Genomic DNA, 22,363 nt, shown 5'->3' with positions numbered 1-22,363 from the left:
TTGCTGTGGCTCTCGGGGATCCCCCCGGCCCGTACTGCCTCCACTCAGCATTTTGCTGCTGGCTCAGGAAGTCTTTCTTGCAAAGGCAAAGCAGAGATCAGACTGCCGGGGGAGAGGTGCCTCCTTGTGAAGGGAGGAGTGTGGTATTGAATCTTTTCCGCCACTGTTTACTCTTTCTTGCTTTCCTTCCATTCCTACCCTGCCTTTCACTGTTCCAGGCATTCCTGGAGTTGCCAAGGATGCTGTAGGGCACAGCCTGTGTTCATACTTGTGATTCAGTGCCCACAGCTCTGCCTTGGGCTCATCTCTGATAATGAGCTCGGAAAAAGCCCCCTGCACCTCTTGACCACAGTCAGCTCTTAAAAACCTGAGGAACCCGATTCCCCTGGTGACCCTGTGGCTCCTCTTTTGCTCTGACACAGCAGCGGTGTCTCAGAGAAGAGGGTGTCCCCAGGTACCCTGTGGATCCCCAGCAGGGGAAATTCGGATCAGGGCGCTGCCAGCCCCAAAGAGCAGGAGCTGTGGGGCTGGGGGGCCATCCCGTGCATCCTGCAGCCCTCTCAGCCTGCCCTCTCCCCTTCCCCACAGGGCTCTGCCATCCCTCGCCGCACAAGGTAAAATGAACAAGATGAAAAACTTCAAGCGGAGGTTTTCGCTCTCGGTTCCGCGGACGGAGACCATCGAGGAGTCACTGACGGAGTTCACGGAGCAGTTCAACCAGCTCAACAACCGGAGGAATGAAGGTAAGGAGCCTCTGGGCCCCTGCCACGGTGCAGGGGCTGGTCAGGAGCATCTGGGGTCCGTGCTGCCAGGAAGCACCTCCACTCCAGCCCCCCCGGCCTTTCCCTGGGTGTGTTGATGTGTGGAAAGTTACTGCCCCTTTGTCTGTGTTGTTTTCCCCATCTATCCAGCAGGATTAGTAACACCTTGTCATTAAATCTCATCTGAAGAGAGATTTATACTTGCATAAGGAAAGCCTTATAGGAGGGAAGGGTGTTCGCAGAAAACGGAGAGGAATGACACGTTTGTGGTTAAAGTGGAGAGTCGGAAAGTGTGGGATCTCCTTCTGCCTGCCCAAAAGTGACAGTGGTGTTTGAGCCCTCTCCAGGGCTATGGGCTGACACTTCCACCAAGCCAAAGGGGCTGCTCTCTCTGTTCAGGGGAGCATCTGGAGCTCGCTGAACTGTCCTTTGCTCCTGGACCCACAGCCTTCTCCTGGGGTGCAGTTTTCAAGGTCCCAGGGACCAGAGAGGTTTAAGAGTTAATGCCTCCATGAGCTGAACAGGGCACATCCCTTCTGCAAACAGCAGCTGCCTCAGTGCAGGCTGGGGCAGGCTCTGCTGTCTCCGTTGGGCATATCAAGGGAGAGGCAACGCTGGAGGCGTAGACTGGGAGCAGATCATGCCAAGGTGGCCGTGCACGGGCAAGCAGGCAGAGCTGCTGACAGGCAGGCGTTTGGAAACCCGATAAAGTCAGATTTGATTCATCCAGGGGTAAATTCGCCGCTGCGGGTGCAAGGCTGAACCGCTGCTGGGGATCACGTCGTGCCTTTGCTGCTGCCTCCTACCAAAACAACTCGCTTTGCCACAGGCCAGCCCCTTCATGTGCCAGTGCCCTCCCCTCCGCTCAGGTCATGTTCAAGCTCCTTTTTCCCCTCACCCTGCAGCCACAATTGCTGGAAACTTTTGCTGCAAGCAGGGGCTGAGGCTGTGATGTAATTGCCTGGCACTCGCATCTGCCCCAGCAGGGAGGGATCATCCCTCTGCCAGCTAACCTGCTTGAAAGAAGAGATGCAGTAACCTAATTTAGAGCTGGCTTTCCTTACTCCTGCAGCTCCTGATACTCTTCTTTATCCCTCCAGACGCCCAGGCTGCCCTGAACAGCATCCCTTCAGGGTCTGCTTCCCTGCTCCTACACACACACACCTCCCCTCACACCCTAGCAAGCAGCGAGGGTTATAAATAGACTTGAGCCCTTAATTAGATGTTCAGAAGCCATGGGGATAAAATGGTGCGAGGCTAAGAAAGTCCTGGGCACTGACAGCTGCTCCTGCTGTTGCCTTCCTTGGGGGACCTCTGCTCTGGGATGTCTGAGCCTGGGCTCGTTATCTCCGACGTGCAAACCAAGGCTTTGTCGAGAGGCGATTTCCCTGTTCTTCTGCTTTAATGAAGCATCAGTCACAGTTCTTCCTTTGCCCTTGAATGGCAAACCAGAGCAAGCAGCATCTGCCTGTGCAGCCCACCCCGCTTTCAGTCTTGCTCCTGAATTAGCCAGGAAAGAATAAGAGCAAAGTCAGAGCAGACCGAGCCGGGGGCCAGGACCGAGGGTGTTCCCAATGCCATGAGTAGAAGCTGGACCAGTACTAGACTGTGACCTGGTATGATACAGGAGACCCTCCTGCCTGGACCCAGGAACACGTCAGGGGCTTGGGGTCTGCTGGTACCACCCTGTGGGATGTGGGCTCCTCATGTGCTGCTATGGGTTGCCCCGGTGCCAGCCCCCACCGGTCTGTACCTCTCTCCCTGTGTGGATGTGGCTCATCCTGGCCCCCTGCCACTGCGTTCCCTCCTTGGTGCCCCCTCCTCCCTGGTCCATGGTTCCCAGTTCGCACCGGAGCCCCCTCCCACACAGCACAGGCAAAACCCCCCGCCGTACCCACCGCCCCGAGCCTGCTCCCTCCTGCCCGGGATCTCTGATTAAGTTTCCCTTGGGGACTGTAAACAACCCGAGAAGTCACCTCCACAGCGCCCTTAATCTCCGACTCCCGCAGGCTGCGGCTGTTGTTTATGGAGAGCCCTGACAGCCACATTTGTCTGAGGCATCTCTTGGGCCGTTGAATAAACCCCTCCTGCCTGGGAGCTCTTTGCCCGCAGCCCTGTGCCAAGAGGACTTGGCCGGAGCAGGGCTGGGCTTGGGGGAGCTGGAGGGGGCAGGAGCCCCAGCACCCCGGGGTGAGGAGGCATTCTGGTATGGTGTGGGAGCGTGATGCTTCAGATGTGCAGGGGACTGGATCGTTTCGGTGGTGCTGGTAGGGATGAGAAGGGGTTTACGTGCAAGTGGCTCTTTCGCAGGGTTTGGTGGTGAGGTCTGGAGCTCGTGGGAGCTGCCTGGTCTGGAGAGGGCTCTGACTTTAGGAAAGCAGCAGTTCTCTCTGAGATGTTGGATCTCCTCTGCTTTACAGACGGAGAAATCAAGGTGCAGAGAGGGAAAATGACTTTGCTACAGTCATGCAGAAAACTAGTAGCAGAGCTGAGACTAGAGCCATGGAATTCACTCTTGTGCTGCTTCTCTTCTCCATGAAACAGGGAAAAGCTTTACTTCAGGTTTCACCTTCCTCGCTCGGGACCTCTGAGCGTGCCCCCGGCGCGGTCTCTGCTGTCTGCGTGGCAGGCAGCCTCGCCTGCAGTGATCTTTTCCTCCGTGGGAGCAGATGACCCATGACAGTTCAGATACTGTGATCACTGGCTCCAGAAGAGAGTGCTAATCACAGCAGAGATCAGCACATCGTTTTTTTCTTTCGTCACCTCACACGCTCCTCAGGGAATCGCTTGCAGTTTTTATTTTCCCTCCAGTGTCAGAAATCACAGGTTATCAGCATTCCCAGGTTGTGGCAGTCTGCAAATCCTACACTTTGGTGGCTGTGAGTGCCTCCCCTGTCCTAGGGGAGGAGGGTGATAGAGAGGCCAGAAGGCCTTCTCATGAGATGCTCCAAGAGCATGTGCAGAGCTGCTCTGACTCTGGCAACGGGACAAGCCAAGACCTTCCCGTGGGTAGAAACCTGCCTCGTCTGTTGGTGGTGCGGTGGGAAATCCCCAGCTCTGTCCTCTCCATCCCGTAATTCTCATGACCTCACCCACAGAGGCTGATAAAATGAGTCCTGAGAGAAACAGAGCTGGCAAATGGAAAAGCAAACAGCTTTCCAGCCTGGATACATCCCATCTCGGGCAATGTCACCTTGATGGAGTCTGGCAATGCAGAGAGGCAGAGGGGGTGCCTGTGGTCAGTCTGACTTGCTCACAGCCTACTTGGGGTGCGCGATCCCCCTCCACTCTGTGCATCCCTCCCCTGGGCACCACAGCCTTTCCTCAGCCACGGCGCCTGCTCAGCCGTGGCGGCAGAGGTGGAAGAAAGCTCCTGGGTTCAGGAGAGCCCAGGCTGGGCTCTGTGCAGTCTCGGATATCCTTGACAAAGGCCAGCACCATCTCTGCATCCTCATAGCCAGGCAGCCTTCTCCATAGCTGCTCCAGCCTCACATTAAGGGGCTCTTTCCTTTCTTCCTGGGCTTCCCCAGTCACACATTCCTCTCCATCCTCCAGATTTTCAGAGGTATCAGGTCTTGGTGGCTCCCATTTGCTGTGATAAGAGCTAGTGGCATCCAGCAATAGCTCGTATCTATGTCAAGGCTTTGCCCCAAAACAGCTGCCGCCTGGACTGTCCTCTGAGGCCAAATAAGGTCTCAGTGTTCAGGCTGCAAAGCCTGCATAACTCCCAGTTTGCAACGGCGTAAATCAGAGCCAAATCTGGCCTTTGGAGTGTGAGGCCACAAAGGAGTGATGATGAGGGGGAGGAAGGAGCATGAATAATCCAAGATCTGAGTGCAGCCCTGCCTCGTGAGTGTAGCAGAGCTTTGAGAAGAGAGTTCACACTTAGCAAAGTAATTAAAAGTTACAAGTCAGGCAAGCAGTGAAGGGTTCTGGCCCCTTTCCTTGGGAGATCAAAGCTTGTTTTGGCAGAGACAGTGTTTAAATATATTTATAAAAAAAAGCGGGAGGCTCGTCAAAGGCAGCCGCAGTGTCTGCGGTCTCACTTTAATTTGCTTTGATATCCCATGCAGCCTCATTACTTGCAGAGTGTCAGGGCTCACCGTAATCCACATGAAATGCCGTGCAGAATCAAACAGGCCCTCGTGTTTGCACACCCACAGCTTCACGGCTCCTCCTGCGAGCACCCGGAGCATCTCCGCGGGACTGGGTATCCCTGGTGCTGTGGGCACCTCCCGGTGAGGGACTGGGCTGGCACATCCCGCCTGCCTCTCTGGCCCCAGGGCATCCGAAACACCGTTCCCCTCATCTCTGCAAGTCTTCTGTGTGTTTTTACATGCCTTTCCCCCATCCTGTGGTAGTTCACACCTTTTGTGTATCCCATTCCCCTTTGCATGTGCTACAATGCCCAGGTTGGCATCTTACCTCTGGCTTTACGCCTGATGCTCTTGTAGATCAAGAGAGATTGCCACTAACCCACCTGCTGGGCTGCTGGTTCAGAGGGATGGTGCTGCTGGTTTGCAGCTTTCGGGGACAAGCTGCACCTTTGACCAAGACTTTGGGCTTGTTTACCTGTGGGAACCAGCACAAATTCACCCAAACTATCATTTAAAGTGGATTAGTTGAACTCCGTTCAGTCAGGTTTTAAACAGCCTTTGTTTTTTTTCAGATAATTTGCTTAGGAAGTGAGCAAGTTAAAAAGAGTTGATCCAGTTTAATTGATCCACATTAATTTTATACCTGTGCTTAATTCAAGTTAAGTTTCCTAACTGTACCTGCACAGACAGATGGCCAGAAAGGGTCAGGGATCGGAGTCTCGCAGCGGTCCTGGGAGAAGGAGTGACTGTGCCTGTCCACCCGAAAACTCCTGGCACTGTTTCAGATGCTCCTGGGTCCAGTGGCATGGAATGAACCCGTCCCTTAGGTGCAGGTTGTCTATCGAGGACCCCCTGCATCCCTGAGCTCGCAGGTCCCCTGGTCCCTCTGTGACCGTGGCACAAAACCGCATCTTTTCCCAGGTCACTTGCCTGCCACCTCTCATCCATCAGACGAGCAAACTGCAGCCAGGTCCCAGCCCTGCTCAGCACCCCGTGAAAGCCAGCCCTCCCTCTCCAGTCTTCAGCAATGAGATCATCGCTGGCTGCCTGAGCACGCTGGGATCGGTGCGCTGAAATCTGCGTTAGCCGTAGCAGGGGATTGTCTCTGTGCAGCTCAGGGAAAGGGCTTGGCAAGGAGCAGGGCTCGCTGGCTCAGCCTGGGACATCACAGGTCCTCCCTGGGGAGTTTCCCTCCTGCGATGTTCCTCCTTGCTCTGGGGAAATAACTGCAGGGTGCCTGGATGCACAGAGGGCACCGGGGGCTTCATGGCAGGGCCCTGGGACCTGGAAGCTTTGCTAACTTGGAGCGGAGCTGCACAGTTTAGAGAAGAGCTGTATGACACCGGGAAGGGGACAAAACGGTCGTCCCTGGTTGGTCCTACACCTTTTCAGAGGGAGATGCATCCTTCCCTCGGGGAGGTGGTTCTCCTTCATCCCAGCACACCCAGCGAGCTCCTGCCTCCTTCTAAACGGCCCCTTGGAAACAGCATCCGTGTGAATCGGGGGAATCCACTTCGCTGGGGTCCAGGTGACCTGCGTTGAACTCATCGGTGTTTTGCTGTGCTGCTCTCCGGGTCTGTGTGTGCCAGAATATTGCTGCCAACCAGCTGTTAATTACAGAGTGAGGAGGTTTAAGTGCAAGCCTCAAACTGGAGACCAGAGGGAGCTCAATGGCTTATTTTGTTCTGATTTCTCGTTCCTTTCAGGGTTTCTTGGGCTTAGTGAGGCTTCACACCTGGAGTCCCAAGAGAAAAGTTATTTTTCTGAGCTGCTCTGGTTTTCAAGAAAGCTTTTGTGCTTCTCAGGACTGTGTGTCTGGCTAAGTGCAGCAGGTTGGGGCAGGAAAGCCTGGAGTGTTTTGTTTTGCAGTGAGTGACTCTGAAGCCTTTAATCCCAAACACCTTGTGAGAAACGGTCACATCCTGGGAGGAAAGTGCCCTGATGGCTGTTAGTTTTGGTGGTTCCTGAGGCCAGTTAGGTACATGCCCTTGTGAGCTCTCCAGGGGCAGACCACTCTTTCTGTTTTGCTTTTGTACAGACCTAGCACAGAGGAATCCAGAGCCACGGTGTTCCTAAAGCACAAATTGTGTTTTGTCTAATGTGGTGTTAATGAAGATAAGGCTGAGAAGCTAAGATGAATACTCACTGTGCAAAACCCCGTGGTGCTGCTGCAGAGGGGTTTGCTGCTTGGCAATGCTGCCTGGCGAGTTGAGCACTGGACTAGGACATGGAAGATTGGGTTGGCCTTGGATGTGAAGTAGTTCTCTTCTCTGCATCCCCCTCCCCGTCTGTCAAAAGAGACCTTCATTGCAGGGGGCTGCATGAGAGCACTTTCGGGGTGCTGCTGAGCGGAGCTGTGTGGGTGGTGATGCACCAGGAGTCTGGAACAAAAAGCAGGTATTCCCTCTGCCTCCTGGATCTAGAGAAGGAAGAAGACTTTCCCATGGCCCCAGAGCACCTCTGGACCTCCCTGCTCTGCTCTCACTCTCTTTTCTCCAAAGCAAGTGCCTGGAGCCTTGGCACTTCTGCCACCACTCCAGCAGCTCGCCCTCCTTTCTCTTTGTCCTCAGACCTGGCTCAAGGGCACCTGCAGCTGGGACACCTGGGCAGGGACTTCCGAGCAGACACCAGCCCCATCTCCCCCTCCGAGGTGGAAGGCCAGTCCCCGATGGCCGTGCGCTACCGCAACAACAACCAGCGCCGCTTCTCCATGGAGGCAAGTACCCCTGCAGGCTGGAGCGGGCAGGAAGGACGTGGCAAGCTCTGGTTGTCACCTGCCTGCTGGCTGGAAAAGCTGGTGTTTGAGTTGTGGGGACCTGGCAATCTCAGACACGAGCCCTGACATCCTCTTGGGTGCACTTGACATGACTCCCATGGTACCTGACAAAGCCCAGAGCACATCCCCATGCAGACGCATGCACACACCCCTCCCCTTTTCCTTGGAATAAAGGTCCCACAGATGCTGCACCCGTTCCTTCAGCATTAATACCAGCTCTGGTTAGAGAGCACTTCCCCTTGAATGTCTCTGTACAGTCTTCCTTTCATCAGATGCATTCATCAACTGCTCTTCTGGCCCTCTCCGCAGGATGTCAGCAAGCGTCTCTCCCTGCCCATGGACATCCGTCTGCCCCCCGAGTTCTTGCAGAAGCTGCAGAGGGAGAGCCCGGAGTTCCCCAAGCCCCTCAGCAGGATGTCCCGACGGGCTTCCCTCGTAAGTCTCACCGCGCAGAGCGAGCACTGCTGGGCGCAGCATCTCGCTTCGTGCATGCAAGTCCCAGCCAGCAGATGCATGTGCTGATTGCCACCCACCCATGCAGCCATGCCCTGCTGTGCAAGCTCCCTCGTGCCCGCTCTGTGTCCTAGAGATACACACACGCACACATCCCTGCACACTCCCAGCAGTACACGTTCCCCCCACGTGCATCTCTTCCCCCACATGGACATCTGCATACTACTGTGCAAATCCCCAGGCTTGCACATTCCATTGCTCACCTCTGCACATACCTGACTTTCCTCTTGCCCTGGCTCCTTCCAAACAGGAGGAGGTGGAAAGTCTCCTGCGGTTTAGCAAGTGCTGGAGCCTCCGCTAGTTGAAATGCAAATGCCGATAAATAATGAATTGGCCTTTGCATTAACGTTGGCATTTCAGTTTCTTTACTGCAGAGCATCAGCAAAAACCCGGTGCCCTGTTTACAAATGTGCAAGCACGAGTCCTGCTGCCCGGGAGGGCTCAGTGCTGCACAGGTACAACAGTGAGATCTCAGCAGGCGTCTTCAGATCTGGCATGGCAGTTCAGGGGGAGGGAGGAGAAAAGGAGAGCTTGCATTTACCTGCCTGTTCTGTCTGATCAATAAAATAGACACAGCCAGAGCAATGTGCCATTAATATTCATGGTCCCCCCATGAGTAAGGCATGCTCCCGCAGAACTATGGCTCTGGGGGTGTACAGCACCTCATGTTGCAGCAGCCACTTCGTTTCCCTGCTCAGGACAAATCTGTTCCCAGGGTACACAGAGGGTTTGGGGAAGCCAAAATGGGTTAAAAAACCCACTGTGTTCCCTGGGATTTGCCAGTCCAAATCCAGCCTGCGAGAGAAAGCAAGCAGCTTCCCCACTGCCCGTGGCGGCTTGTGAGAGCTCGGTGGTCCGGTCAGCGCCTGTTGCAGGGAAAAAGTCTCCCAGTGGGGCAGATCTGGCGAGCAGGGGAGGCTGCAAGAGCCCCCCAGGCCGGGAGCTGCTGGTGCTCCAAGCAGAGACCTGGGCACGGAGCAGAGGGCTCCTTCAGTGCCTCCCCCAGGGGACCCTTTCCCTGCGCAGCCCATGTCTGCCCGCTGATTGACAGCTGTCCATCAGCTCCATCGTCTGGCGGGAGCGGCATGGCCGGAGCCCTTGGCTCGGGAGAGGGGGCAGCGCTGCTGGGCTGGGGGGTCTTTGGCTGGGCTGGGGTCAGAGCTGGCTGCTGACTGATGCAAACGTATTTTGTGGGAGAATGACACCGGTTTATTGAGCTTAAGGAGCAATGATTTGCCCTGGCCCCTGGGTCCTGTTGTGTTGGGAACCATCCCCTTCCCTGGCACGTGGATAATCCAAACTAACCGAGGAGGTGCCTCTGTCCCCACGGAAAACTGCAATTTCAGGGGTCTGCTAGGAGTGACACCTAAATCTGTTACCTTCTTTCACCGGGCACGTGAGAGCAGCTCTCAGCAATACGTTGAGGAGTTACTGTTCCAAATGGGAAAATGTCCCTGTCACGCCTGATTGGAACAGCACACGGAGAAATGAACGGGGTCACAGTAAAGACCAGGACGTAGGAAAGCACTCGAGAAAAGGGCTGAGTGTTGGCCGCAGGATCTCACCAGGCTTCTCCAATAGAAAGGGCATCGGCTTTTTGCACATCACAGCTCCTCTTCGACTCGGCCGCCGCTGGCGGTGTGTCGGGGTGGTGGGTGAGAGCAGAGGGGAATCGCCGGGGTGGCAGCGGAAAGGGTGCCCGTGGAGGCTGCAGCCGCCCCGGGGTGCGGGACGCAGGTGCCACCCGTTTCGCTTAAACAGCCCGTTGGTTGTGAAGGTTTTGTGATTAATTGCCGGGTTGCTGCACTGCTTCTCCAGGAACGGAATGGACCTCCTGTAAGTGGATCAGCTGGGCTGCTGCACGCAAACACCTGCCCTGATTGATCTGCCCCCACAGCCCTTACTGCCCAGTGTCCTTGACCTTCCCTGGGTGAGATCTCTCCCAGTGATGTTTTCCTTTCTCTCTTGCAGTCAGATATTGGGTTCGGGAAGCTGGAAACCTATGTTAAACTGGACAAACTGGGAGAGGTGAGTAGACTATGAAACCCCTGTAAGGATTTAAATTAATTTAGAAGGGCAGCTTGAAGTGCAAAGGGCAGACTGTAGCCAAATTGATTCAGTATCTAGCAACTTTTAGACCAAGTTTCTGTGGGCTGCCGACTTGGCCCTCTACCTTCAGATGATCCTTTCTGCAAACGTGATGGAGTACATCAGTGTCACACCACCCTGATAAACGGGCTGCATGGCTTGTGTTTTCGCTCTCCCTCCAGGGCACTTATGCCACTGTCTTCAAAGGACGCAGCAAGCTGACCGAAAACCTCGTTGCCCTGAAGGAAATCCGCTTGGAGCACGAGGAAGGGGCACCTTGCACGGCCATACGGGAAGGTGAGGGCAGGAGGGGCTTTTCCCCATCGTAGCCCCTTGTGAGCAATGCCAGGTCACAGGCGGATTTGGGATGGGTGGTGCAGGTGCCTGCCCTGCCATCCCTCTGGTGACCTGCCGCACGGTGCCCAGGTCCTGCTGCCCCAACCTGCCATCTCCTCCCCTCGCAGTGTCGCTGCTGAAGAACCTGAAACACGCCAACATCGTGACCCTGCACGACATCATCCACACAGAGCGCTCCCTCACCCTCGTCTTCGAGTACCTGGTGGGTCTGGGGGGCTTTTCTGTGGGCACGGGGGGACGCTGGGTGACAGGGGCTGAGGGAAGGAGAGGCTGACATGTGCTTCCTGTTGCAGGACAACGACCTCAAACAGTACCTCGATAACTGTGGCAACCTGATGAGCGTGCACAATGTGAAGGTAAGACGGTGCTGCCTGGGATGTTGTGCCCCTGCCTCTCCCCGCACGCAGGGAGCTCATGCTCAGTGCAGTCCAGGGTGTTGCAGGGTGGGTGAGGCTGGATGCTCCTTCTCTCTTCAGTTCAGCCTTCTTGCTGCTCTTTGACCTTTTTCAGCCTGCTCTGATGCTCCACCAGCTTTCGTCCAGTCACTACCACCCTAAATAAAATCACCATGCGTGCAGACTTTGGTTGTCCCCTTTTCTGGATTGCTGGTGATGGGCCTGAACACTTGTCTGCAGTGCCCCTTACCCCAGGCCGGCTTCAAGGGGACTTTCCTGGCCATAAGCTTGAGAGCCCTCGAGACAGACTCACTTTTGGTGCCCGTGTTCCTGTGCTAAATGCAAACCCCTTCACGTCCCCGCAGATCTTCATGTTCCAGCTGCTGCGTGGTCTGGCTTACTGTCACGGGAGAAAGATCCTGCACCGAGACCTCAAACCCCAGAACCTGCTGATCAACGAGAGAGGAGAGCTCAAGCTGGCTGACTTCGGTAGGTGGGCCTCTCTGGAGAAGATGCAGCATTGCAAGGAGGTGCAGATAAGTTCAGCTCCTTGATGCCCATCCCTTTCGTCCTCAGGACTAGCCCGAGCCAAGTCAGTCCCTACGAAAACATATTCCAACGAGGTGGTCACGCTGTGGTACCGGCCGCCTGATGTCCTGCTGGGATCTACCGAGTATTCTACACCCATTGACATGTGGTGAGTCACAGCTCCAAGCCAAGCTTCACGGGCTCTCCGAGACAGTGGGTTGGCCATTTCCATCCGTCTGCCAGTGCAGCACCGTACATGCCCACAGCGTTGGTGACACTGGAGGGTGGTGGGCTCTCCCAGAGGCCATGCTGTTTTCTGTGGCCACTGGGGCTCAGGGTCTTTGGAGCACACTGTCCACATCGGGTGAATGGTTACCAGCTCCTGGAGCTGCTTTCCCTCTCCAAGAACCTCAGCCCTGCCAAGGGATGGTGGGGCATCCACAGGGCTTCTCCCTCGCTAATCCCAGGACTTCTGGGGCTGCTCTAGGGGTGTTGGGTGCATCCACTACGAGATGGTCACCGGACGGCCCATGTTCCCCGGCTCCACGGTGAAAGAAGAGCTGCATTTGATCTTCAGGCTGCTGGGTGAGTCTTCTGCTGTCTCCCAAATCCCCACGCGAGGGCAGTGGCTGACTGCAGGAGCACTGACAAGGCGCAGCCTCGGGAGCCTGGAGAGATCCCGCTGGCAAAGCCTTGCGGTGGCGTGGGCAGGCGTGGGCAGCAGGCGTGGGCAGAGGCTGCCCGCAGCCCCCTGCCAGCCTTGCGGTCAGCAGAGGCGCAAGGGGCTCCTCGCCGGCTGCCCGGTGGGATGCGCGGGTGAGTCCCAGCCTCCAGGGGAAATTCGTGCCCTCTCTCCCGGGCAGGACACTGGCACTCGCGTGTGTCAGGCTCTTCTCTCTGCACCAAATGAGCATGACCAGTTTCCCTCTCTCCTCCTCCCAGGAACCCCAACAGAAGACACTTGGCCTGGAATAACATCCAGCGAGGAGTTTAAGGCTTACGATTTCACGCAGTACCGAGCCCAGCCGTTAATCAATCACGCCCCAAGGTACCTCCTTCAGCAGGGACATGTAAGGCATGGTGGGCTTTCGCTGGCTGTAAATGGGAGCCTGGAGAGACCAGTTTCATCTCCTCCTCATGTTGCTGGCAGCTTCCGAATGTGGCTGTGCGCTGGAGGTCCCAGCTGTCACTTGTCCCTTGCATTGACTATTGCAATGTCTCCGCGGTGCAATAATGCTCCATTTTTTGTTTCCTCCTTCTCTCAGGCTGGACTCTGAAGGCATTGACTTGCTGATGAACCTCCTTCTGGTGAGTAGTAGAGCAGTCCAGGTGGATGGCAAAGGGGTTTGCTGAAGTGAAGGTACTCTGGCTGCCCTCACACTGATTTTGGAGCCAGGCAGGAGAGGAGCTGTGACTGCAGAATAAGCCATGGTCCTACAGCTGTGGCCTTGTAGGTGCTATCCCAAACCACCTCCCGTTAAGGACGGTGAACCATCCTTTACCCTGTGTCCTCTTACACACAACTGAGAGGACACAAGCCTGATGGTCTGTACAGTACATGGCCGGTGCACTCCTGTGGTTCCGCAGTGCGTGCTGTCCCTTGCACACGTGCAAACAGCGCTGGTGATTGCCTGCACGCCCCCATGGTGTGCACAGTGTTTGGACACACTGTCACCCGTGCAGCGTGTGAAATTGCTTGTGCACTTACATGTGCGCAGACGGGCACACTCCCTGTAGGGGGTCCCTGTGCCCACCGAGCGCCGTCTCGCACGTGCAGACTGTGTGTAATTGCCTTTCTCTGGGGCTCTGTGCAGTACGAAGCCAAAGGCCGGATTTCGGCGGAGGCAGCCCTGCGGCACGCTTACTTCAAGAGCCTGGGAGAGCGGGTGCATCTCCTGCCTGACAGTAAGTGCACGCTGTCCTCTTGCCGGGGGGATGCGGAGCAAAGAGCTGCTGTGCAGCCCGAGCAGGGTGGTTTGCAGCCAGGTCTCTTCGGATGCCTCTTGTCTTTGCTCGCTTGGAGGTGCTCCTGCAGCAGGGTGGGGTGGGAGCTTGGGGGCTGCGAGAGCGAGAAACGGTTTTAGGAAGGATAATATAGAGTAGGAGGAGGAGTGTGAGAGAAAAGCTCCGATGATGTGCAGTGCTACACTTGGGCACTGCCATCCCTCCTGGCTCTGGGTCTGCAGACCACTGCCAGCTCAGCCAGTGAGTCTGACCCCTCTCTCTCTGCCCTCTCTGCCTAGACGTCTCCATCTTCTCCCTGAAGGAGATCCAGCTTCAAAAGGACCCTGGATACCGAGGCTCAGCCTTTCAGCAGTCAGGTAGGACTGGGGAAAATGGTGCTCACCTCTCTCAGATGGTGCCACGGACTGCGGGTTACTCCCAGCGGGTCCTGCATAGGAAAAAGCCAAACCTGGTTGCTGCTCCCTACTTTAGTCCACAGATTACCCTGGAACATCCTCACTTGTCACCTGTCGTGGTACCAAAGTCACATCTGGGTGCCTTGAGGCACAGCTCCCTCCTCCATGGTTGCTGTGGACTCGTAACCTCCTAACCCAGAGCACCGCAGGGCTCAGCATCTCTGCAAAGTGCCACTCACTTTCTGCCCTCTCCGACCCATCTCTCTCTCTTTTCCTCAGCCCGAGGGAAGAACAGGAGGCAGAGTATATTTTAAACCTGGATCTCGTGTTCCCCTTGTCACCATGGAGATCAAAGCACTGAGAAAGGAGATGGCAACACGCTCCCACCTGACCCACCACGGAATTACTGACTCGAGCAGGACGATGCTGAAGCGCCCTTGGCCGCAGGCTGTCCCCAGCCCGTCCCCACAACCACAGCCCCCAGCAGCTGCAGTTGGTGGACCTGTGGCCTTCTTCCCTTCTTATTTTCCTGTTGCCCCAGCAGACGTGAGCTGCCACCCTCTGTGCCAGTGCTCTAGTGAAGAGCTGCCCTGGGTATTGCCCGGAGTGCAGGATTGTGTGCTGCCCCAGGGAACCACTCGCTGCCCTGGATGGGGAGAGCTGGGCACGGGGAGGTTTTGTGAGCAGAGGGTGGTATCTCCAAAGCTGAGCTGTGGATTATAGCGTTTGGCCCAGGCAGGTATTTCTGAAAACGTACCTTTGCTCAGGCAACCTGGTCTACACCCCATATTTTTTGGCAAGACACTTTGCAGCCACATTACAGGTCAGGTGCATGACCCAGCCTGGCACTGGAGAGACTGCATCTGCAGCACAAAAACCAGGGCAGCCCTCCCTTATTTGCCCTTGCCTCTGCCTAGATAACCCCTTTTTCTCTCCCCGTCTTTGGTACCTGAATCCTGACAAAAATGGAGCAGCTGGGAGGAGGGGGCTTCCCATTACTTCCTCTAGCATCTCCTTGCCACCATTGTGTTTCCAAATTTGGTCCACTGGCTGCTCCCCAGGGATGTCCTGAGCTGAGAGCAAGGGCTGGCTCAGCCCAGCTGGGGTGCAGGTACCCGCTGGTGGAGCTGTGCAGAAGTGGGGCCAAACGAGCATCGGCTCCGTGCTGCCTCGTGTTGCTGCACAGAGCCCTTCAGCCAGCCTTTCCCGGGCACCGATGGAGTGGCCAGCCTTTCCCGGGCACCGATGGAGCGGCCCCTTTCTCATCACTGAGCCTGCTGCCTGCCCCAGCCTGTGACCCTCTCTGCCGTCGTCACAAGGGACAGGATGTGGTTCCCAGCTGGCATTTTGGGAGCACATCTCCTCCGTCCCGTCGCTGAGCCCCACGTGACGTGGCAGAGCCGGAGCCGCACAGCCTCTCCGTACCAAAGTGTTGCACACACCCACCTCAGTGCATTTCTACCCAGAGGAAGGGGGAGAGGTGCCAAACCTCCCACGGTTCAGCTGTGGGGACCAGAAATAGACCCGAGGAGAAGCAAATCATCCCTCAAACCTCTTCGCCTGGCCTCTGTGTTTGCAGCCAACGCCGGATCGTACCAGCCCTGACTCAGATCGATGCCATGGGACTGAGGTGCATGCTGAGATCTGAGCATGCTTTGCTGGCCGAGACGGCTCCTGGTGCGTTTTCCCCTCCGTACACTTCAGGAACGTGCCAAATCCATCCTGAGCGAAGAAGCCCTGCTGCACCTCTCCCCCACAGCCTGCAAACAGCCTGAAACGTCTTCAAGTGTGTGAGTGTTGCAAGAAGTCTTTCTACTGTATAATATTCACGTCCTTTTCTTGGCTGTCCTGGATGACTAGTTCTCTCGCCCACCAGTCCTCCAGCCCAGGGATGTGGCCAGTAGACTCTGGACTTAGTAGGTGCTGGGACTGGTACCTGGCACTGGGACTGGCACCTGGCACTGGGACTGGCAGGACATGCTGATGTCGTAACCTGTCGCGCTCCCAGCCTGGGAGGCATTGCTCAGGGGACAGTAACTCTCCGTGCTGCTGTTTCCCCATCAAGCCAGGAGCGAGGGCTGTTTCCTGCTTTGCTGTGCAGCATTTCTTTCATGATCCTCAGAAAATGCAAAGCGAGAGGATAAATGAGGAGACCCTGGAGCTCCCCAAAGCTTCTGGGGCGACTCCTCCCTGCGCCAGTGCTCAGTGTGATGGGCCCTCTGAGCTTCCCCCATCAGACCAAAGCTGTTAATTCGGGTTTGTCCCAGACAAGCATCCAGACGTCTGCATTGTTTGAGGTTTGCCCATCCCTGCTCAGTTCCCTTCGCAGTAAGTCCAGCGTACGGCGGGCTGAATAGTTCATTAATTGGTTCCATTTGATAGGGCAGAGCATGGGTAGCCAGCAGCCACCAGTGACGCGTTTCACGCTGACGTCAGAGCAGTGTTTTGCCACGTTTCCTACACCCGGCTCCTGCCGCACGGGGCTTTTCGCTGGGGAGGTTCCCAAAGGGAGGTGTTGGCTGGAGTATGTCTGAACTCTCGTGCTGTCATCTTTTCTTTCACAAAGGCATTTTATGCAGGAATTTCCTTGGCATGGCAGGGATCTGTGGTGTGAACTTGCACTTCCCAGGGCAGCCAGCTCCTCCTGTCAGGAATTCGCAGCTCAGCAGGCAGGGCCAGCTTACGGACGCAGCATCTCCCGTGCCCCTGCGGCAGCACCTTCAGGTACACAGGGCAAAGGAGTCCTGGCGTGCCTGGGGGAGCAGAGACCCTCCTGTGGTCCATAAGCACAGATCGGACCAGGGGAAGCAGGAACTCCCTCCACCCGCTCTTGGAAAGCCCATTCAGGACATGTTTGGCCTGTCTTTGTGCAGTTTTCTTGCTTGGCGTGACCATCCCCGTGCACTGACACTGCCTTGGGCATAAATCTTGCTGGGGTGTAGGGTGCCCAGCTGAGCCGTCCCACTTTCACACTGGGAGGTCAGAGGGAGACCACACCAGACCACCAGATCGGTGTGGTCTCAGCTCTCTTCATGAGAGGTATTCCTGCTGAAGGTCAAGGTCACCTATGGAAACCGCTGGGAGAAACACTGGGGAAAAGCCCTAGCAATGACCGTGTAGACGGGACTGCTTTACCCGAGATCAGATAGCAAAGACAAAGGGCTCGTTAGCTGCTGTTTATTCTTTCGTGGCCTTTGCCTTCCCTCCTACAAATCCTCTCGAAAGGAGACACTATTATTTATTAGCCCTGTGCGCAACTAACAGCCCGAATTTGAGATAACCCCTTTTGTTCCACCGCATTTAGTGGATATTTAATTCCTATTCAGGAAGGCGATAGTGTGTGTAAATATTTGGTGCCCCACTGAGCAAGGTTTGATTTATAAGCTCCCGTTGCTGCTGCACTTTCACGTGTCGGCTGGCCGAGCCCCCAGTGACTGATCTCCCACGGCACGGTGCCCGCCAGAGCCTTCCCAGCGGTGAAGACAAGGAGCTGCAGGTTGGCAGCGAGTAGAGCCTGGAGCCAAATCCCCCTTCTCCATCTCCTGGATAGTGTTACGGACCCCGTGAGGACCGCAGGGTCTGGCTGGGTTTATGAGGACCAGAATCCCTTGGATGCCCCAGTTTATAAAAGCCCCGAGCAAAGCGGTGCCCAGCTCCTGCTGCATGCAAGGGGGGCAAATCTGCAGTGGGGCTCCCGCACCGACGGCATCGCTCCCTGCCTGCTCCGGCAGCTCATCCCCAGGCAGGCTTTCCCCAGCTTTTGAAGCGCCAGCCGGCTCCCAAGATGGATTTTTCAAGTAGCGCTGATGAAAATGCTGGGAATGTCTGTGGCTCTCCGGCATTTTTTTCATTTTGTGGGTTCTCCCATCTACTTTGTGGAGCAGCTGGCACTCCTCGCAGATGGGGATTTTTGACAAAAGGAAACTGTTGCTTTGTCTTCCAGACATTTTTCTTGCAATGTTTTTTTTTGTTGTTGTTTTTTTTTTTTTACCAGTTCTGGTGGAAAAAAGGAGCTTTGACTGTGCCCTCAGGAAAGGCTGTATTCTTTCGTCTTTCCAGCTGATAGCTAGTTAAAGAAATGTAAGTAAAGTGATGTGTAAAGCAAGGTCTGCATTACGGGACAATAAAACTTAGGGGCAGAGCTATTTAATTTCACTCTCTCCATACGCACATGCACACGCCTTTCCTGGCCCAACCCATTGCCGGATCTATGTCAAGATTTTAAATAACAAAACTACATTGTATTTTGGAGACTAAGGACAAAATAAGGGGTTTTTTTCCTCTCCCTTAGACATGATAACAAAAAACAAATTAGAAGGCCGTTTTCCCAAGCTTCTCGAATGTTTTGGGTTTTTTTCCCATGGCTTCTCTTCAGTCAGAGATTAGGCTAGCATAAAATGGGAGCCCAGAGCTCCCAGGAGCAAGCAGGTGGTGAAACATTAGACAAAGAGTCTAATCCGCTGGACTGACTGACTTAAAAGGTTTAATGTGTGTGTCCCAGGGCACGGGGATGGGATGGGACCTGGGGCTGGGAGCCTGCCTGGCCTTACGTGGCCAAACTCTGCTCTCACCAGCCTGAATCTGGTGTCTTGCAGCTGCGCAGTCCCGGGTTTGCTCAGAGCACGGAGCCAGCAAGGCTGTCAGGTCTTGATCCTGAAATAGGTGAGGTTCAAAGTGACATGCTCTCACCTGCCAAAAGCTGTAGCTCTGCTGGCCATGCTGCTCCAGCCGTGCCATGCCACTGCCCTGTCCTTGTACGCTCCGGTCTCGTAAGAAACGCGTGAGGATGTCCCCTTAGCGCTCCCTGCTAGTGATGTCTCAGTACAGACACTAGGAAACCCACTTTCTGGTTTCTTCATTGCCTTCTTTCATCCTCAGCATCATGCTTGTCCTACAGCAGGAAAAATAGATCCAAGCAGCCAGGATACACATACTGTGAATGTCCTCTGGTGTGATTCATTTGCAGAATACCAATAATATATTTAGCTAGTGTTGTACAAACGAAAGATGCATTTAAAAAAAAAATATTTTAAAGATTTATTCCAAAAGAAGCAATGATTTTTTTATAGAAAGTTTTTCTGGAATAAATGGAAAGGTACAAAAAAAAGAAACAACCCTAAAAATAAAAGATTGTATCCATCTATCAATCGTGTGTCTGAATGTTTTATAAAAATATTTCAATTTTTGTATTTCAGATGTGACATGGACTATTTTGTGGATGTGCTCATTTTCTTGCTAAGGCTTATATTACAGTTGTATTGTGAATGCTCCAAGGCCAAGATTGGACAATAAACTTTATTGAATACAGGATAGTTCTGTACAGGATATAATTTTTCTCCTTTTTTTTTTTTTTTTTTTGGTAGGGGAAGGATCCACTTTGGTTTTGAATTTCAGATAGGTAGCACTGATGTCTCAGGCATGCAGGTTCCCTTGGCAGGCTCCCGAGCGGTGAGTTCCTCCGTGGTGGGTGTGCAGGGGAGGCAGGCTGCCAGACTGCGGCAGGGAGCGTGCCATGCCGTGCCGTGCCATGCTGTGCCGTGCCATGCCATGCCATGCCATGCCATGCCGTGCCATCTTTGTGCCTTCCAGCAGAGTCATTCCCCACAGTTCTTTCTGGGCAGCTCCAGGACACCTTTCGTTTTCATTCCTGCTAGCAGGGCGTTTTTCAGCTGGCTGTGATAAGCTCCCAGACACGGAGTTAGTGCCAAAGGAGTTTCCCACTGTCTGGCCTTTGCAGGGGGTTGAAACACAAGAACCTCGGAGACTCGTGCGTAATAGGAAAACGTTTCTGTGGTCCCTTACGTGGATCCTAAGGCCCTAAACAAATATTGCCTTAAGCCTATCAGGCAAATAAAGCACAGAGCTGGCATGCCCAGCCCATGGTTGCAAAGCAACTGAAGGGCAGAGCTGGGGAAGGGACAGGGAGCCCTGTTTTCCAATGCTCAAACAGCTAAAAGTCTCCCTGAGATCATTGCTGTTCAGCACAGCAATCCCCTTTACATATTCCTGCTCTCTGGCCCATCAGTGCTGTAGAGAAGCTACAGCCACCGGGGCCTGGGGGACCTGGGAAGAGGCAGAGATGGAGTACGGGGAGGCTTGTGGGATCTTTTGGGCCAGACCCGTGATGTGAGCCCACGGACGATGGGCAGCTGGTTTGGCGAAGGGGGCAATGCCCTTCATCCCCCTCCCTGGGCTGCACCTCCAGCCAGCACCCAGCCTGCCTGAGTCACGTTCAGGCGCTGGCATGGGCAGATCCCCAGTAACGAGCTGTTTGTCAAACCAGTTCCTCCATCTGCCGCTCTCATTCCTCCAGTCTCGCGGTGATGGCGGCAGCTGCCGCGCTGGGTCCAGGGAAACGCTGCCACGTGGCCCCAGCCCACATCCCCCACCTGCAGACCCGACTGGTGTCCAGATGTTCCCAGCTGCCCAAATAGCCGTGACCTCCCCGCCCCGTGTCCCTTAGGGGGGTCCTCCTGCCCCACCAGGATGCTCAAGCCGGGTCACCCATTGCTCCCCGGGTCTCTCAGTGTATCTGCAAAGCGGGGACGATACCTGCCGCCCTCAATGGGATTATTTGCTTGTCATTAAATTACAGGTGCGTTTCAGGAGGCTCAGCCTGGTGGTTTCATCGCAGCCCGCCCTCCTCTGCCGTGGTTCTAGTGCTGCAAAGGAGGAAGCACGTTGATTCCAGCTAAGTCGGAGTGGGGGTGTGAATTATTTCAGTTGGTCGGGAGGAAAACGTGTAGGTGAGCGCTTCCTCCTTTTAGACAAGTGTTACAGGATCTGTAATAACTGGGCCAAGATCTCAGGCTAATGTTTGACCTAGAAGTGGAGCCAAGCTTTCCAAATCACACCGTGTTTTGAAACTCTTGACCCCGAAATACAAGAGGTGAACACCTCTCTCGTGTGCTGCCATTCCAGCTGCCCAGCCCATTTGTGCTGGGTTGGTGAGCATCTTGCATGCAGCCTAGAATAATTCAACCCATTGTATGGAGAGTTTACCTTGTGTTGTAAGAAGTGTCACGTCTTTTCTCAGTAAGGTTCAGTGATTCAGGGTGATTATTTTCTCATCTGCTCAAACTGGCTTGGTGGTGGGGTTTTTGGGCTGAGTTACAGCCGTTGAAAGGCATCGGCGCTCCCGTCTCCAAATGCACATGCAGCACTTCAGCCCATCACACTGGCACACGTGGTTGCTGGGATAACGAGTTGGAGTTTCTGAGGGTGTTAGCCCAGATTTGCCCTTTGTGGTATCTTGGCAAAAGGGGGACAGGGAGAACTGTTTGACAGTATCTCAGCCCCAGGCCCTTGGCCACGGCTGCCAACCCAAACACTGGTGAAAGCCTTGAAGGAGCCTGTTCTCTGGCACCTGCTGTCCCAAGCCCTCCCATGGGGCCTCAACTGGTTCTGCCCCAAGGAAACCTTTAGAAAACTTATTACTAGAAGTGAATTTCCCCACTGTGTTGAGACTGGGCCGAGAGCAGTGATGCCAGCATCACAACAGCAAAGCTGAACAAAATCCAGCTTCTGGGTTGAAGGTCTATAGAGTTGTCACTGCAAAGCAGGATGTTAAAGAAGTAATCGCTCCACTGGCTGAAAAGATTTACTGATAACGGCGGGAAAAAACCCTGCTGTGCCTCTTGCTGCCCCAGGAACGTGCGAGGGCACGAGAAGCTAAAGGAAGGTGTTTCTCAAATGCTTCTCAGATCTTTTTGAGCAGCAACAGCACGCACCGACTGACGCTGCTGACTGTAATCCCGCTGCTCTGCCATTCCTTCATTCATGGTTTCGCTTTGCAGTTTGCAGCAAGCGCAGAAATGTGGGTGTTTAATTCATTGCAAGTACAACATCGATTTCAGTTTGGAAAACAGCCCAAAGTGCCTCCTCGTGAAGCTAATTCTGGTATTGCATATACTCATAGTCCTGTGGCTTGCATTTTTATGAGCTGCCTCTGAGGATCTGGGTTTCAGTATGTGGAGCCAGAAAGGATCGGTGTGTTCTTCTGCTGACTAACCCACCTACGCTGCGTTTCTTATTTGCAAGCATATCTTGCATGATTTGTGTTATCCCTGATAAAATGGCCTGATATTCCTGGAAGCGAGTATTCTGGCATTTAGGCCATTGCTTAGCAGAGTGGGGTCAGCTGTTGTAGCTGGGGTAGGGGTTGTACTAACATTTGTAACTTCTGGTGCGTGGATGCTGCCTTTTCATCCGGGAGTGGATGCAGCAAACCTGCAAAGGTGGGGAAAGCATTGCTCAGCCATTTTGTAGTTGGGGAAGGCCCAAAGAGCTGATGCTCTCAAGTGATGGTGATGCAGTAATGGAAGCCAGGAGCAGAGTGCAGGTCTCCTGACTCACTGTCCAGTAAAGGGAAAACCAAGGTCAAGATTGAGATCAAGAACATGGTCCAGGGAAGCCACAGATAAAGCCATGTTAGCCCCTTTCTTGGGGCATGACCCTGGTGTGTGGAAGATAAGGATTTGCTGTTTCA

At 54.6% G+C, this 22,363-nt stretch overlaps 1 protein-coding gene across 2 annotated transcripts; it reads left to right on the top strand.

Moving 5' to 3' along the window:
• The first annotated feature begins 619 nt into the window (after positions 1-619).
• Positions 620-14,189, top strand: CDK18 (cyclin dependent kinase 18). 2 transcript variants are annotated; one of them, XM_009986989.2, is made up of 15 exons: positions 620-743; positions 7,441-7,574; positions 7,944-8,069; positions 10,119-10,175; positions 10,418-10,532; positions 10,700-10,794; positions 10,886-10,948; positions 11,353-11,476; positions 11,564-11,684; positions 12,003-12,100; positions 12,458-12,563; positions 12,781-12,823; positions 13,330-13,420; positions 13,759-13,836; positions 14,155-14,189. In XM_009986989.2, the coding sequence occupies exons 1-15, from the start codon at positions 620-622 to the stop codon at positions 14,187-14,189; spliced, it is 1,410 nt and encodes a 469-aa protein (XP_009985291.1). The 2 variants fall into 2 exon arrangements, with proteins under 2 accessions (XP_009985291.1, XP_086483243.1); XM_086627117.1 differs by having other exon boundaries at positions 7,429-7,574.
• Positions 14,190-22,363: the final 8,174 nt, after the last annotated feature.

The sequence above is a fragment of the Tauraco erythrolophus genome, chromosome 27, assembly GCF_009769465.1.
Source record: "Tauraco erythrolophus isolate bTauEry1 chromosome 27, bTauEry1.pri, whole genome shotgun sequence".
Taxonomy (NCBI): domain Eukaryota; kingdom Metazoa; phylum Chordata; class Aves; order Musophagiformes; family Musophagidae; genus Tauraco; species Tauraco erythrolophus.
This window is presented reverse-complemented; position numbering and strand designations above follow the sequence as displayed.